Source organism: Ylistrum balloti, unplaced genomic scaffold (assembly GCF_031769215.1).
Source record: "Ylistrum balloti isolate Yb309-2 unplaced genomic scaffold, AGI_CSIRO_Ybal_v1 Utg371562, whole genome shotgun sequence".
NCBI classification, from domain to species: Eukaryota; Metazoa; Mollusca; class Bivalvia; order Pectinida; family Pectinidae; genus Ylistrum; species Ylistrum balloti.
In genome coordinates this window covers 177,036-194,061 of record NW_026782803.1, presented here as the reverse complement: position 1 = coordinate 194,061, position 17,026 = coordinate 177,036, and the positions used below count along the sequence as shown (strand labels likewise).

The 17,026-nt window shown below is 36.7% G+C and overlaps 2 protein-coding genes across 2 annotated transcripts; one reads left to right on the top strand and one right to left on the bottom strand.

The window, feature by feature from the left end:
• Positions 1-1,030: 1,030 nt before the first annotated feature.
• Positions 1,031-8,546, bottom strand: LOC132563028 (serine-rich adhesin for platelets-like). The gene is made up of 4 exons (XM_060227788.1): positions 8,441-8,546; positions 3,609-3,715; positions 2,163-2,211; positions 1,031-1,698 (listed from the first exon to the last, which is right to left on the bottom strand). The coding sequence occupies exons 1-4, from the start codon at positions 8,544-8,546 to the stop codon at positions 1,031-1,033; spliced, it is 930 nt and encodes a 309-aa protein (XP_060083771.1).
• Positions 8,547-12,160: 3,614 nt separating this feature from the next.
• On the top strand, positions 12,161-13,902 carry LOC132563037 (BTB/POZ domain-containing protein 6-like). The gene is made up of 2 exons (XM_060227797.1): positions 12,161-12,414; positions 12,864-13,902. Exons 1-2 carry the CDS (start codon positions 12,161-12,163, stop codon positions 13,900-13,902), a joined length of 1,293 nt encoding a protein of 430 aa, XP_060083780.1.
• Positions 13,903-17,026: the final 3,124 nt, after the last annotated feature.

Sequence of the window (17,026 nt, the reverse complement as noted above, 5' to 3'; positions counted from 1 at the left end):
ACTTTAACTGGCGTTTCAGTTTTAATGAAGGTATATGAAGGACAATATCAGGCAGCCTGAAGGAGAACAAACACGAGATTTTTGCCATGTATTATCATAAATATAAAAACAAAACACAAGAAAATACAAACATTATCACCAGCAAATAAATACATCGGAGGAACTGATGACGTAGACAGCAAAGGTTGATTACGCGGACAAGTATATTGATGTGTAATATAACCTCATATCTGTCTCGATTTCTGAAAAAAATCGAGAATGCTTGCTCCAACTTCACAATTTTTTATTTTGTTGAGATTATTAATTCATGTAAATATACACGATTAAACAACCTGATATCGTAACAAGTTCATATCTATGTGAACCTTTCTGTGACGTATACCCCGTCCATAACATAATACTTCTGCACGACAGGAACCAAGTTCTAAGCGAAGATATTTCCAGGTTTCTCAGTCAATGGTAAACATTATTCAAAGACATACAAATTTTTTTGAAATATATGATAATTAATAACTACGTCTTAGCAATGTATTACGTTAGCATGTAAGAGAGGTTGTCTGTAGCATCTTCCATGGCTAACATGCCGTTGGAGAAAGACTAAGTTCTTTACTGAAACTTAAAATGCAAAACAATGTACTTTAAAAACAATACGGTATCATGTAGCTTCAAATCAACTGACTGCTCGCTTCAAAACATTGATCAACGACGTCAGATCAACCCCTTAAATACCGAAGTGACTATAGTTTGGCGCCAAAGTTTGGTGTCTAGATGAATTTCAGACAAGGACTTGACGCGTCATGATTTGCCCGTATTTGGCGTTATGGTATTCGTAACAATGCTTTTTCTGGTCTTCGTCTGCTTCATTATGACGTCTCCTCAAAAAAGTACAATCAGCCGTTCCCTTGCTAACTTCAAGAACTATGTGATGTCAAAGTTCATTCGATGACGTCAGAATTTTATGAGATGATGTATCGTATACATCTTTACGTCATACTGTCATCTTAACACGATAACTTAACATGGTCAGTGCTCATTTGCCCATAAAACCCTGATTCAGTAACGCCGCCGGATCAAGAATAAGCAAACCCGAAGACGTAGAACCAGATGTCGAGGAGGAAGATTGTGACGTTGAGGATGACGAAGATGAAGCAGGTGTGTCGTTATCATTCATGGTATCTGGCTCCCCATCTCTGTCACGAACAATTGTTAGAGACGAATCCGGATTACTCGTTGATTCATCGTTTGAATTAGAATCGTCCCCTGCACTTCCGGTAGGATTTACAATAATCGGAACTGACTTCGTGTTGTCACCGGAAGGACTCATAGTGTCCCCCGCCACAGGCATGTCATCAAAAGTGTCTCTTATCATTTGTGGTGTAGAGGAATCATCAGCATTCGTCGACTGAGAGTCATCTCCGATCCTGTCAACATCCTTGTTACCCGACAATATTATCATTGGTATACCATTACCCATTAAACTGGCAGTTGATAACCGTGTGACCGGAAGTGAGGAAGTAGTTTCTTCTACATCCCGTACAACAATCAGAGCGGGTCCAGTCGACGTATCCTGGCCATCATTACCGGCACCGGAAGGGGAAGCGGCACCGGGTCCTACTATTGGCACAGTGCCAAGGTCATCGGTATCTCGCTGTATCTGTAGTTCATCGCTTTCCAATGCCGCTACCGTAGTTGTCGGGTCTAAAACAGAAATATATCGTCATTGTTTAAATTATATCACAATCAATTGTGAAGTATAAGCTATAATGTATCGAAATACATGTAAATATAACAATGCCGGAGTATATATGAACTCAATTTTGTACTAAAGCGATAACTATATATTTACCCCCCACCCCCCTTGACTTCAATATGCAAGATCTGTCGATCTGAATGAATATGAATAACTTTTAAGTTCGACTTTTTGTTTTTTCGGTTTGTGTTGTGCAATATTCTCTATCCTGTTACCAAAACTTCGATAAATAATGGAAATATGTATATATATTTAACCTTGCGTATACAATATCGTTGTATTGCATTGAACAGGTTAAACCGTGTCTTACGGGCAGGCGATAGGAACTAATTTTGGTCCCACGGGGAAGATCGAGGAAATGTTGATATTTCTCCACAAAGATGGTGCTGTATTAGGGACCTTATAAACATACCTGTTATGGGACTGGTAGTTGGTGTCGAATGTGGATGGACGTGGAAATTCTGGAAAAAAAGAATAACTTAGATATGTTATATCATAATCTTATTTTGTTTTCTCATAATATTTGGAATTGTTTCTATTGAACCACTGTCCGGAATTACTGTGTAATTGTAAAGTTTCCTCCCCTTTTTCTGTTTAAGGTTTTAAATGATATCATTGCTGCTAGCTTTGATAAGTATATGTGATATGCTTATCATCAGGGAACCAGACCTACAGGAAGGATTCTTGTTTGTAAACAACGCCGGCTCTGTGCCGAAAGGAATCACTGCTCGTAAACATTTTAATGTGCTAGAGGGTATTATAAACAGCATTGATTCGCTTCACGCTGTTCAAACGTGGGTCGTATACAAATGATCGAAACCGGGCAAACCTCACCGAATTATTCAACCTACGGTTACCCGCGTGAGAATGACACGAATTCAAAACGACCGCGAAACTGATCGACCTTCGTGTGCGCAGGTTATGTACGTTAATCAAACAGATTATTATAAAATTTGTGATCATCCACCTGTTGTTTACTGTTGCACCAGATTCCGTCTAATTATTCAAACAAACAAAATATTTATATAGTCGTGTGTTTTATGGGAAAGTGGTTGTACGCTAAGAAGCACTATAATTCATGTATAAATATCGCCTAGAGATAACTCAGCCATGTGTTGGTACGGTTAATAATTCCACGTGTTCAATCACCTAAGGCGCTTGTGATCACTCATTGTTTACAAACATTTCACTGACCTTGAACATTTCAGTCGCAATTTCAGTCATTGCCGGTCAGTGACTTAAAATAGAACCTCTTTAGCTCTGATACAGTCGATGTATGTTTTTAGTTTGGTTTTTATTATTTTTTTTTTTTAGAATGGATTGAGATTGCGAATAATAGACTAAGTTACCTTATACAATTCGGCTCATGACTTCCTCTTAAACACCTCATGTTAAAACGATATTTGGTAGAACTGCAAAGACTTGAACAGTACTTTTACATTATGTGATGCTACAATTCTTCCGTTATTTTACTCTTGTTCCGGAATCTCGCTTCAACTCTTTTATTTATTTTTCATTACAAATTTTTGAAAACCTTTGTATTTTACGCCGTTTTTTTTCAACCTGATGTCTCAAATGACAAAGTCGGAGAAATTCTTAAAACATCAGGAAACTTCACTATAAAATTACATTTAACAAACGTTTTAAGATATTCCAGCAGCCGTCCATTAAACCCGTCTAACCACGCCCACGGTTTCTTTCCCCTATTTACTATTTCACCGCTCAGTTTCATTAATTAGACTGATATAACTTTCAAGTACCGGTACAAAGCCAACACCAAGAACACATAACCACTTGGTCAAAAAAAAGTTACTACTGATGTGTGTTTGATGTAGGATAATGAAGGACTGATACTCACAATCCACGAGTATAGGTCTTTACGGCTCATCAAACGGATCAACCATCTGTAGATCAGGCTGGAGTTCATCCGGATAGGCTGGACGGGAACGTCGTTTTTGTCCATACCTATTCGTAAGCAGATTATACAGTATAGTAGGACAGACAGACAGACAGACAGACAGACAGACGGACAGGCAAAAGCTTATAGACAACGTTATGGTATTAACTGTTCTCTTCTACATAGACATGATTAAATTCAACAAGGCTTTTCGACATATTCGGTTGGTCACGTGACCGTATGTGGTGGCACGCTTACATGTTTTCCGAGGTTCTGACATTGGCGGGTGACCTTGTATGTTACCATTTGAATAGATCCGCCATTTGTTGAGAATATCTATAAATATGACCCTACCCGTTTCCATATCGTATATAACAAAAATATCTCTTTTTCATGCCGAATTGAATTAAAGATTCTAGTGTTAATCTGTTTGCGTGTTTTGGTGTTTTCTTTCTGTATGTTATTTATAGCGTACATGACGTCACGATGAGACTTTTTTTCTGTAGAAGATGAGGAACGTGTATTTCAATGGAATACTGCCTACAACTTAATGATAAAAGGATATAACGTAAACATCCAAACAACATGGTTTAGTAAAGGTTTCAACACAAATGAAAACATTTGTCTACTTATCTTTACGTTACATGATACAAAGATGATATAAACCAATGGACATGATTATATACATTCAACTTTGTAGTGATAAAGTTAGAAATTGTAAGAAAGGTGCTGAAGAGTCCTAAAAAGACGAAACGATTATGCGATGCAGCTCATTATCTGACTCTACTGTGTCAGATTCTAATGTTTTAGAAAAGTGTTATTCGCATTGCGTGTCCATTTTTTTTAATCTTGCAGATTACCGAGGGTAGACACTGCTTGCGGACTTTTTAGTCTCCCAGTTTGCCGGTACCTATACGTCACGTTGTCATTCATATGCATGTACTTGACATTCATTTCGAATTTTCAGATGTACATGTGAAATCTATTGAATTTGAGGACTAGTACACCTCGCCATTTGAAACTTGGAATTTCTTTCAACAAATATTGGCTTTCCTCGGTTGCTTCTTATTTTACAAAATGTAAGGCCTTAGCAACACTGACGAGTACTAGAAAGACGAGACCGGTGTATGATGTAACATCACTGACGAGTCCTGGAAAGACGAGACAGCTGTATGATGTAACATCACTGACGAGTACTAGAAAGACGAGATCGGTGTATGATGTAACATCACTGACGAGTCCTAGAAAGACTGACCAGTACTAGAAAGACGAGATCGGTGTATGATGTAACATCACTGACGAGTCCTAGAAAGACGAGACCGGTGTATGATGTAGCATTACTGACGAGTCCTAGAAAGACGAGACCGGTGTATGATGTAACATCACTGACGAGTACTAGAAAGACGAGACCGGTGTATGATGTAGCATTACCGACAAGTCCTAGAAAGCTGAAACAGTTTTATAATGTAGTTTCACTGACGAGTCCTAGAAGGATGAAACAGCTTTATGATGTAACGTCACTGACGAGTCCTAGAAAGACGAGATCGGTGTATGATGTAGCATTACCGACAAGTCCTAGAAAGACGAGATCGGTGTATGATGTAGCATTACCGACAAGTCCTAGAAAGACGAGATCGGTGTGCAATGTAGCGTCACTGACGAGTCCGAAAAAGACGAGATCGGTGAATGATGTAGCATTACCGACAAGTCCTAGAAAGACGAGACCGGTGATTGGTCCATTTAATTCATTATCTAGCTTCACTGTATCTAATGTAAACCTGTATTGAAAGGTGTTATTCATCTGTGTGTCTTATGTACACATTTTGGATCCTGTATATGTCGAAGAGCTACAATTCGATAGATTCCGGATTGAATGCGACCGGCCTTGTGCATGATGTTCACAATAAACACTATACAGAAATTATCAATAGTGAACAGACTGTTAAAAACTATACAAGAAAGTAGAAATAATGTTTAAACTGTTAAAAATTATACAAGAAAGTACCAATAGTGTATAGACTGTTAAAAACTATACAAGAAAGTACCAATTGTGTATAAACTGTTAAAAACTATACAAGAAAGTATCAATAGTGAATAAACTGTTAAAAATTATACAAGAAAGTACCAATAGTGTATAGACTGTTAAAAACTATACAAGAAAGTACCATACAAGAAAGTACCAATAGTGTATAGACTGTTAAAAACTATACAAGAAAGTACCAATAGTGTATAAACTGTTAAAAACTATACAAGAAAGTACCAATAGTGTATAGACTGTTAAAAACTATACAAGAAAGTACCAATAGTGTATAAACTGTTTAGAACTATACAGTCGCATGTGAAACGTAATACTAATACATAAATCTTCATGATCTTTTGAATGCCGCAATCAAAGACGTCACAAGGGTCATTCGGGTCATACGTGGTGTTCACCTGTACCTAACTGACCGAGCGATACCTGTGATAACATCGGCGGAGTGGCGCCTTCGTACGTCAGTTTGGTCCGTACTGGTCACTTCTGACGACTTTGACCGGAAGCTATTTCTCAAACGTCACGAAGACCTGTTGGTCAGCCTACCTACGTGTTTAAGAATAATGGCAGCATATTTAAACCATACGACATATCTTTTAGTACGTACAATGTTGATCTCGATATATATTTAACAATATATATATAACTACCATGTTTACTGTTGTATGACATCGATATGATGTAACCTTACCAAAGTCAGTTGTGCATAGATGAGGTCATGAATTGCCTACGGTTTGGAGTTTTTTTTAATGATAATGTACACTGAATTTACGTCTCCTCACAAAATGGTGAAACTTGAAGAGGATGAATACATGCATGGAACTGTTTTAAGGTTACGGTCCAGTTTTATGTACTTAATAATTCTAAATCGAACATTTTAAAATTTGTCACTAGCTTTAATATGCTCTTGAACGCTTTTCATTGAATGCGCCTGTCGATAGTGATGTCATAACATGGACAATGAAGTTACGTCATAAAATTGGCGTAACAAAATGGCTGCCTCTTTCTGATTTTATCCTTTAAATTCTGGCTTACAACATGTCGAAGTGGAACCGCTCTGCGTCATGTGGAAACAAGTATCATACGAGATTTCATGAAACTCGTCTTGAAATGTTTTCGGTCGCCAAGGTTTGTAAAAAATGAAGTTCTCAAAATGCTCGCACGAAATGAAAACTCACATTACGTCATATTACTGTGAGAGGCAACTCATGTGGGACATGTAGTTTCTATCCGGTTGACTATTCACGTAAGGCGGTAAATGTGTAGCTCGTACGATATCCTAAAGTTCCAATATACGTACTTTTCACTAAAATATTATCTGAATTATCTGATATTATAATGCACGGTGTTGAGAGGAAAATCCATCAGACATTTCTGTAACAGCTACGTATCTACTGTAAATACGTTTACATCCAATTCAGAACACACAATAAGCCCTCGAATGACTTAGATTTGCTATATGATGAGTATATTTTCAAATTATTTAAATTTATTTCAATCACTGTAGTGAGATAAGGCTGATTAAGATGAGGTTTACATGTTGATCAACTATTTTGGCAGAGGATCACTCAATAGCGGATGTGCTCACAAGCATTTGACACGAATTCTCGACTCATGGTCCATATATATGCATTATAGTGCCCTTGTGGTTATACGTTTTATGTTTATCCACTTGTAATATTCCGTAGAATTTTGTGTAAGGCATGTTCTCTAAATTTCACTTCCGCATTCCTCCGCGGCCATCACAGGTCGCAATAACGGAAACAGAAAATTTCCCCGGAAACTCCCATAGTATCAGTCATCAATCAAACCTCTAAATACCTGGCCGTCTATCTGTAACCAAACCACTAAACGTGAACGGCCAAACCTCAGTTAAACCACAAGATGTCACGTGCATCGCGTCATAATTGAATTACAGTGGCTGTTGTTACGTCACAATTAAACGGTGCTCTTTTGACGATGATAAGAAATGTCCATCCTCTATACTCCAGAAGTTACCATCACTTTCGCTCTTTTACCCCGGGAACATTTCATGGCTAAATTGAAAGTAACATGTGCGCCGACAGCTTGTGAATAAGCCGAGACTAGTCTGATACTTTGATGAATTCTAAACGAATCTCGAAGTCACATCGCTCCTTTCTGATCTTCATATTATAAACCAGCCCGTGATTATACAGATTTTGCTCTGCTAACAACCCGTAAAACCGAATCAAATTACTTCGCTTGTGCCTCAGATTTTGAAATGATCGTTTCCCCTTGAGCTGTCAACAACGGTTTATTATTTGTGTTACGCTTGTTTGTCGTTAAAAAAAAGTTAATTCTGAGAACTTGACGTGAATTTTAGGTTTGATGTAGCCTGTTGATTTCGTTATTTTAGATATGATCCGCGTCTGAGAAGGCACACAAATTACTGGGATAGACCAAGATATATTTGATGTCTAGGTCTAGGAGGCAAAAGACTCTTTCCCTTTGGGAACACTTGGTCTTATCCCCATGAACCCACACACACACACACACACTACCCTCCTCGCGTTTATCATTGTAAAATTTGAATATTGATTTTATCGTTGTAATGGTGTTCTCTCATTGTTTGAATACTTTTAAATTCATAACACAGGGGGCCTAGATAGACCGGTAATACACCATTATTACTTATCAGCCATACTCTGGGTACTTTATGTCAAACAACTATTTTTAGAGACGGAATACACGTGTAAAACATATCCATGAGCAAGATGGGCGAGCAGAGATGGACACCTACCTGCTTTCCACATGGGCACTGATTCTGCTACATGTCCAAATATGGCGAACATCATTAATGTTACACAAATTATGCGCGTTACGTTGGTATGTCCAAATCCCTTCATGATGAAAAAATTCTGGAGTCAAATTCTGTTATTAATACGTATGAACAGGTTCCGATGTATATACACGGATGAACACGTTATGGAGCCTGGCTCATTCTTCTGTAGGATTGAACAGTTCTAGTGTCGTTGAATATTGTAGTTTTTTGCACGTGCTTCGATACAGATTTATCACATTTCGTCGTAAAGTGACGGTTATGTCGGACACTAAACAAACAGAAATCCTTTGTATTATTACAAACAAATGGAAATATGTATTCCTTGAAAATATTTTCAGCTTCTTTAAGGAATTTTTTCAATAACCTGTCACGTTTTCAAAATAAAAGGTATTTTAAACACTAACTGATTAAAAGTCTATTTGTAAATCACAGCGTATACGCTAATAAGACACACTACGGATGATATTGACAGACTGAGGCAGAAAGTGGCTGTTTATCATTTAATACTTGCATATCGAGAATATATCTGCCACCCTCGGGGTATGGCATATTTCGAGGAACTGTGGGTGACCACACGACCACGCGACCTTACCCGCGTAAACATCCGGAAGCCATGTTTAATGTAGACGCTATGTCTGGTATTCGTCACACTCGGAACACTTCGGGTGTTAGACATAGCGTTACTGAATAAAGCATTCTCGGATGTGTTTGATTTTATAGACGATAAAGCCATTAACCAACCAATTAACTAGAAATCATTACTTTAACGGTTGATCTGTTTTTGCTGGAAATTTTATGTTTTTGCTTCAAAACGTTTTACTTATCATCTATTTCATACATATTGACGAATACCTTAAATTTCAAAAAGTTTAAAATAAATGTTGACTTAAATAGTTGTGAAGAAATCTACATACAGAAGTGTGACGTTTGAACAATACCTAATACAATATGATAACCATATTTAACCTGCTAGATGTAGGGTTGTTTTACATCACAGGTAACAGACATTCACCTCTAACGCAAGAGATTTTCACATATGATTTATACATATATATATATACACATATACCAAGAGAAAGATTGAAACGCGAATTCAGAAATGAGGAGAAACAGGAAGGACAACTCCAGTCGCACTGTTCACTTATTTGTTAATCATATTATTTATTTAACTATTATTTATTATAACATTCTTAACGGCCAGTCAACACATAAAAGGTCATTAGGGCCATCAACCGGTAAAACACACAGCGATCCTCCACGGAGGATGGTGCTATTGACGGATGATTTATAGTGTCATCATAATGAAACGTCATAACCTGGACATGGAAACAGGACGCCCTACCCGGTCACACTATTTAATTTGATAACGGGCAAAGCAGCCTTGTTAACACGGAGTGACGAGGAGGAAACAAGTATACCATCACAAGGACTTACAAGTACAGCGAGACTATATACAGTGCAATGCCAAATTGGGCCAACGCTCAGAGCTATGACAAAAATGGTGAGGGGGTGCCAAGGTACACATGACGAAGCAAAAGTTATTTTGGAAAGATATAAAAATCAAAGGAAATCCGAGGTTAAGTCGCCTGTTTTGGTCGTTCAATTGAGGGAGCACGTTTAATTCTTACCCCTTACCTGCATGGCTGATTTTCAAAGAATAGAACATCATAAAAGGCCACGAAAAATCAGACAAGTTGTTAACAGGTTTGAATTAAAGAAAGTTTTTAAAAGTTAAAAACTTAATGTGAAATAAAGATTTTGAGCATAATAGAAAATAACAGGTCACCGAGGACTCGTAAAAACGAGACATTTAGATGAACGGTGACTACTAGTTATATAAACAGCGTTAATCTCATATTTTGCAAAGGTTCAAAAACAATATGCACGTGCACAATTATATAAAAAGATCGATAACAGAATACATACAAGTATTAAAGTGAGATAAATGATCTCGATATATGTCAGGCGTTACAAAGACACAGAAGAGATAACACCTTCCCGAACAAATCTGGTAAACAAGGAAAACCGGAAGCGGTTGACAGAAATATGAATACTGGTTTATTTTGAATCGAGTCATTAACTGAATGACGTAAAATGTGTCGAACAAATTACATAAACTTCTAAAGTTGTTTTGTTATTACATATTTATTTAACGATCAAATCGTGCATATGATGACGTCAATACAGCAATGACAAGGAGAAAATATCAGTCTTTTTTCAGACTCGGATGACAAGAGCAAAGTACAAAACAAAAACAAACAAAAGCAAACAAAAAATAAAACCAAACAAAAACAAACATAAGAACAAAACGAAACAAAAATAGAAAAACTAGAACCGAAAAGTAACCTTGTCCTGGTTTTTCGGAACGGTAGATATCGCTTTGTTAGATGACGATATGTCCAGATGGAAGGGAAACTGTATCTGAAGACGGAAGCTGTCGATAATCTATAAATCAAAGTTATATTTATGGAGAATGAATGATGTTATTTCAATCGTGCAGTGTCGCACATTCAGTTTCGGGTCCCATATCTGTTGTAGGGATATGATATCATATGGATAAGCGAGGTGAAGGCCAGTCACTGAATTATCACTCGGCAGGTACATTTACTGACACCAGAAACATGTCACTGCATAAAATATCCATCCTGTGATAACGATTCATCTGGGCATCTATCCCCATTTCTTATCTCGTTTGATATAAAATCTACACCCTGGTGTTATTTAATCATCTTTTCAGAATTGTCGGTTTTTTTTTTTTTTTTGCTTATCTGATAAAAACACACAAGTTGTTCTAAAATTGTGTTAAACTTGTCTTAGCATTAGAAACGACAATAAGTACATGTCGTTTTGTGAAGGTAGATAGCTGATGCGCCTGCGCTATCACATACTAACGAGATTACAAACTGACGAGATCACAAACTGACGAGATATTGAGGCTCTGGATCTTTGTAAATCTTCAACAACAACACATCTAATTTACAACACGGTAAGTAAATCTTCTATGCGTTTATAACTTGCATTTAGAGGAAATCAAGGATGTGAAAATTGAATGATAAGGCAGGGGATGTGAAAATAGAGCTATCAGGTAGGGGATGTGAAAATAGAGCTATCAGGTAGGGGATGTGAAAATAGAGCTATCGGGTAGGGGATGTGAAAATAGAGCTATCGGGTAGGGGATGTGAAATCAGAGCTATCAGGTAGGGGATGTGAAAATAGAACGATCATGTAGGGGATATGAAAATAGAGCTATCAGGTAGGGGATGTGAAAATAGAACGATCAGGTAGGGATGTGAAAATAGAGCTATCAGGTAGGGGATGTGAAAATAGAGCTATCAGGTAGGGGATGTGAAAATAGAACGATCTCAAGGGAGAGATATTGTCTCACCATCATAGGGTACAATGGTTTGTCGAATTGCGGCCACTCGTTAACCTACACAGTTACACACATCTTCCAGGAAATCAACCGACCCTTCAGTTTTTGTGTAACATGACGACTTTGGTGTTATATAATGTTCGAAAAATATAGAAATGTATTCACATTCGACGTTCTGTTGATCTTAAATGAGCCTGTATATATTTAGGAATACGTTTCACGTGTCATTATCCTATTTCTATTTAGTGTCCAAGGCATTTTAATAATTTTGTAGCTTAGAAGTATTTGTCTGGTTTTCAGATAAAATGGCGTCCTCTCCAGAGTTAGACTGGCAATGTAACAAATCATTGGTTCAATGCCTCGAATATTTGTTTACTTCCGGTCTCGCATGTGACGTTACATTCATCGTTGGAGAATGCAGAACTCGGATTTCTGCTCATAGAACAATTCTTGTATGCAGGAGCCCTGTATTTTATGCCATGTTGGAAGGCAGTCTTGCAGAGAAAGGGGAGATAATTATTCCGGATATTTCAAAGAAATCGTTTTCACTTTTATTAGGGTACGTACCTTTGATAATTTTGTAGATCATGTAGCTCAGTCCTGTTATGTAATCCTCATCATTTCTCTATTCTGAGGTTTGAATATATTACAGGCTATTAACTCTATGCAGTTTACTAAAACATGAAAATACATGGTAGATAAGAAATTGATGTGTCTATACCTTAAAGGAAAACAAATCAAAGATACAACAATGAAGATGATATCCCATATTTCAAACAGCTCTGAAAACAATTTTAGGAATTGGTTCTGAGATGATTTATGGCTCGAGTTAGACCAAGTTTAACAATTTAAGTTTTAAATGTACTTTCAATAGATATTAAATATTAAATGCAGACCAAAATATCCCCCCCCCAAAAAAAAAAAAAAAAAATTATAGATCGCATGTCGTAAGTTATGTCCTAAACTCACTGAGTAATTCGTGTCAGTAACACTGAATTTGGTTTACAGGTATCTTTATACTGACGAAATCCAGCTAACAGTAACCACTGTGATGTCAGTCCTATCGGCCGCTCGGAAATACTGTGTAGATCAACTTGTGAAGATATGCGAGGAGTTCCTAAAGTCCAATATTTCAGTAGAAAATGCGTGTCTGCTGTTAGAGCAATCTTATATGTTTATGGAAGAAAAGTTGGAAACAGATTGTCTTCGTTTTATTCATGATTCAAGAGAAAAAGTATTACAAACTTCCGGTTTTTTAGAATTAAGTGATGCATGTGTGAAGAGTATCACGGAGTCTGATAATCTGGCGGTGAATGAGAGCACGGTGTACGAGGCGTTGATTAGGTGGTCCGAGGCAGAAAGTTGTCGCCAAGGTCTACAGTTGAACGACAACAATCGGCGAGATGTGCTGGGGGACATCCTATATACTGTTAGGTTTCCTCTCATGGATGCAACGTATTTTGCACGGGAGATTTCATTCAGAGATATTTTAACGAGCGAAGAAATTTCAAGAATCTACAGGATCGGGAAAAATGATATGTTCAACTCGCATAACTTTAATATAAAGAGAAGACATAAGCCGAAACCAAAACGAGGCCAGTTTGATTCCATTTCCCGATTTTCTCGAACACGGCGAGCTAGAAGGTACATATGGAATTCTAGAAGCGGAAGTGATTCCATTTCCTTCAAATCAAGTGAACACGTATACTTCCATGGACTTCTTACGTACGGGGCACACGAGGGAAGTGAGAAAATCACTATAGGTGTTTACAGGGAGGGCGGGAATACAGTATATAGAGGTAGCCATGAGATCACCCGCAGTACGTACTGTAAAGTGGTATTTGATGACGTCATCAGTGTTGATCATGGGGAAACCATTGACGTGGTGATTCATGGTGGTATACACGCCACAGCGTACGGACTGGATGGAAAGTCAAGGGTTGAGTATCAGAACGCCCTCATCACGTTTTCAAATAGCACGTTATATCCCTGTGTGTGTACAAACACTTCACGAGGACAAATACCAGGACTGTTGTTATCACTCTAAAAAAGACCATTGACTCCAGTAGCATGGTTTTGAAACTTCAGACAATTTCCTGAAATATTGAAATTGTAATTGAACTTGTGTTGTTTCAATACCTATAAATACCAGTAATGGCGATGATACTGTCTGATTATTACGCCAGAAAGGTACAACAGAAGCTTAGCGAAAAAGTACATAAAGAAACTGCAGCAAACAATAGTTTGTTGTTTACATTTAGAATTTAACTTGAGGATGTTACCATGTGGTATAGTTCGACAGCTTTCAAATAGTCCATAATCTTGTTGCGGTATGAATATATCGTGAAGGCGGGAGGTCGATCATGCAAATTAAGCGTGTTTTACTGTAAAGAAGGGCAAGGCCAACGTCGTCAAGGCGCAAGAAGACCATGCACAGATTATTGGTTTAATAACCTTTTTTCTACTTTTTGGCCCTGTTTTAATAATAAAATATATTTGCTGCTGTAACAGAAACAAATTATTTTTCGCTTTTTTTTTCAAATCCGTGAAATGACATTTGAATCTGCCTTTTGATTACATGGTATTCATATTTGCCCATAATCCCAGAAAGATAGCAAAATATATGTGACAGCTCGAGATATTTCAATGCAGTAGTATAAGAAGATTGTAAAAATACGAAGAAAATACCTACATGGCATAGACGATGAAACTTGATCTAAAATCACACACAAAACACAAAACAAAACAAACACCATTGAGTAATATTGAAGATTAATGAGACCATATGTTCTTTGTCAAACCACTCTCTAGGCTAAATCACCATGGTAAATCAGCTGGCGAGATATAAAAAACCCTGGTCGCTGATGATATAATATTTAACATCAGTGGTCCATTTATACTTAAGCAAGTCATTATTTTTAACAATTGTAACCCAAATTGTATAAATATCGGCTGTATACTACCATCTGATAACAGCAGTCAATGCTTATATTTTCATTTATACAAAATTCATATAATATGAAACTAAAATTACGTTAAGATTTCACACCTAATGAAATGTTTTCCTCATCAGGTTAACATTCGGGAATAGCCGATATAATTAATGATTTTCGTCTGAAAATGTATGATCACAAATTTAACCTGTATCTTCCTCATAGAAAACTCACAAAACTTCTGGTTACTACGTGTATTTTCCATTGTTTGACATATAATCTGTTTATAGTATATTGATACTGTGCGGTCCTCAATCAGCACGGAACGACGTCTCCACTGTCTGCTCGGGAATATTTACATGTTCATGGTGTGGGTTATATGATTTTCATAAATGTCACTGACATGCACGTGGTCCGGAGTTGAATTTCAAGATGGCGGCGACGAGACACATTGTATGAGAGTAACAACATCATAATCCGAATCTTTTTCATTCCTATAACTTTATGTGTAATTTTTCTGCAGTGGAGATCCCAATAACATCACCATCAATGTGAAAGGTGAAAACGAGCATTGGAATTCTTGTAATAATAATCCAAAATTGTTGTTCATGTTAAATGAAAATTTGCAGACAACAGGATGAAAGATATTCTCTTTCATCTGTAACTTTGTTCTTCTGACACAAGCATAATACTGACAGTTGTATCTTAACAATATCAAAGATATGAGTGCATTTGTAATCTTATAAGTAAATATGATAATAGTGGTCAGTGAATTTTTTTCAATGTAGGGGGCATTTCAACGGAAATTAAAAATATGTTTATAGAATGTTAAAATCCCCTCCGTTGTCACCTGTTGTCATCTTAACACATAAATATTGGTGTAACATAGAAAGAAAATCCTACAGCATTCAACATGTACAGAGATTACTAGTCAACGTTAAAGTTTATGAGATAATAACGTTCATTTATTACACTTTTGTCAGTGAAATATAGGAATTTATTAATTTGATACAACGATTTCAGATGGCATTGCCAAATAGTGTTATGGAATGTTATATAATGCTTTTTTCGTGTATTTTAATGTCTTCAGATATCACTATTTAAAAGAAATATCTTCTCCTCGAGTGTCTCAAGATCAGAATTTTCCACTTTCATTTTCAGATTGAGTTTTCCTACTTGCGTTCTCATATCGTATCTGTTAATCTAATGTCTTCAGATATCATTCAGGGAAAAAAAATCTACCTCTTGAGTACTTCAAGATAAGGATTTTCCACTTTCATTTTCAGGTTGGGTTTTCCTTCTTGCGTTCTCATACATCTGAAACAAATTGTTCTATATTCTCAACAGTGTAGACTGGTCAGCAATTTAAATATCATATAAATTAAATGACGTGTGTTTATCTTGAAACGAATAAGACAACATGAGTTATAGTATATACATAGTACATGTGTAGATCTGGGTAATGATTTATGTGTATTTTATAGACAGAACGGACTTGTGTGTCTTAAGGATCAACATTAATGAATGTGGTGTTTTAATTATATGTTGTTTGTGGTCATATAGTTTGTCGTTTTGTTGTTTCATGTTGTGGTCGAATACCCCTGTAATTAGAATTATCTGTTATATGTTGTCGTTCTGATATCAAATAGTATGTCTCGTATAGTGACTGATTTCGGCCATTATGGTTTGCTTTGAAGCCGGGAAACCACATATTTTATTTTATTTTTCTCAAGGAAGCAACTTTGGCGATCCATAAAAATAACACTGTGTAATATCAAAGAGATCTTTTCTGATAATTATGATGGATTGTTCCCGCGATAAAGCTTGTTCAGACTGATTGTTCTACGTACACGACAGTGAGGGGGTACATTTTTATCTATATTTTAGTAATATTTTATACGAATTTGATGCGACGACAATTAATTCCAATTTCTGAAAGATACATACGTTAAATGAAATGTATAACTGAATTTAGCAGTCTTTTGAACTACGCATGCCATTCTCCCCTTCTCCTCTTTGAATGTTCTGATTTATAAAAGTACCACTCACCTATCCAACCAATGTTAATTGAGATATCATTCCCGAATAGTATTATGGAATGTTCTTCAATGCTATTTTCGTATATTTTGATGTCTTCAGATATCATTATTCAGGAAAAAAAACAAAATAAATGTTCCCCTTGAGTGCTTCATGATAAGGATTTTCCACTTTCATTTTCAGATTACTACTTGCGTTCTC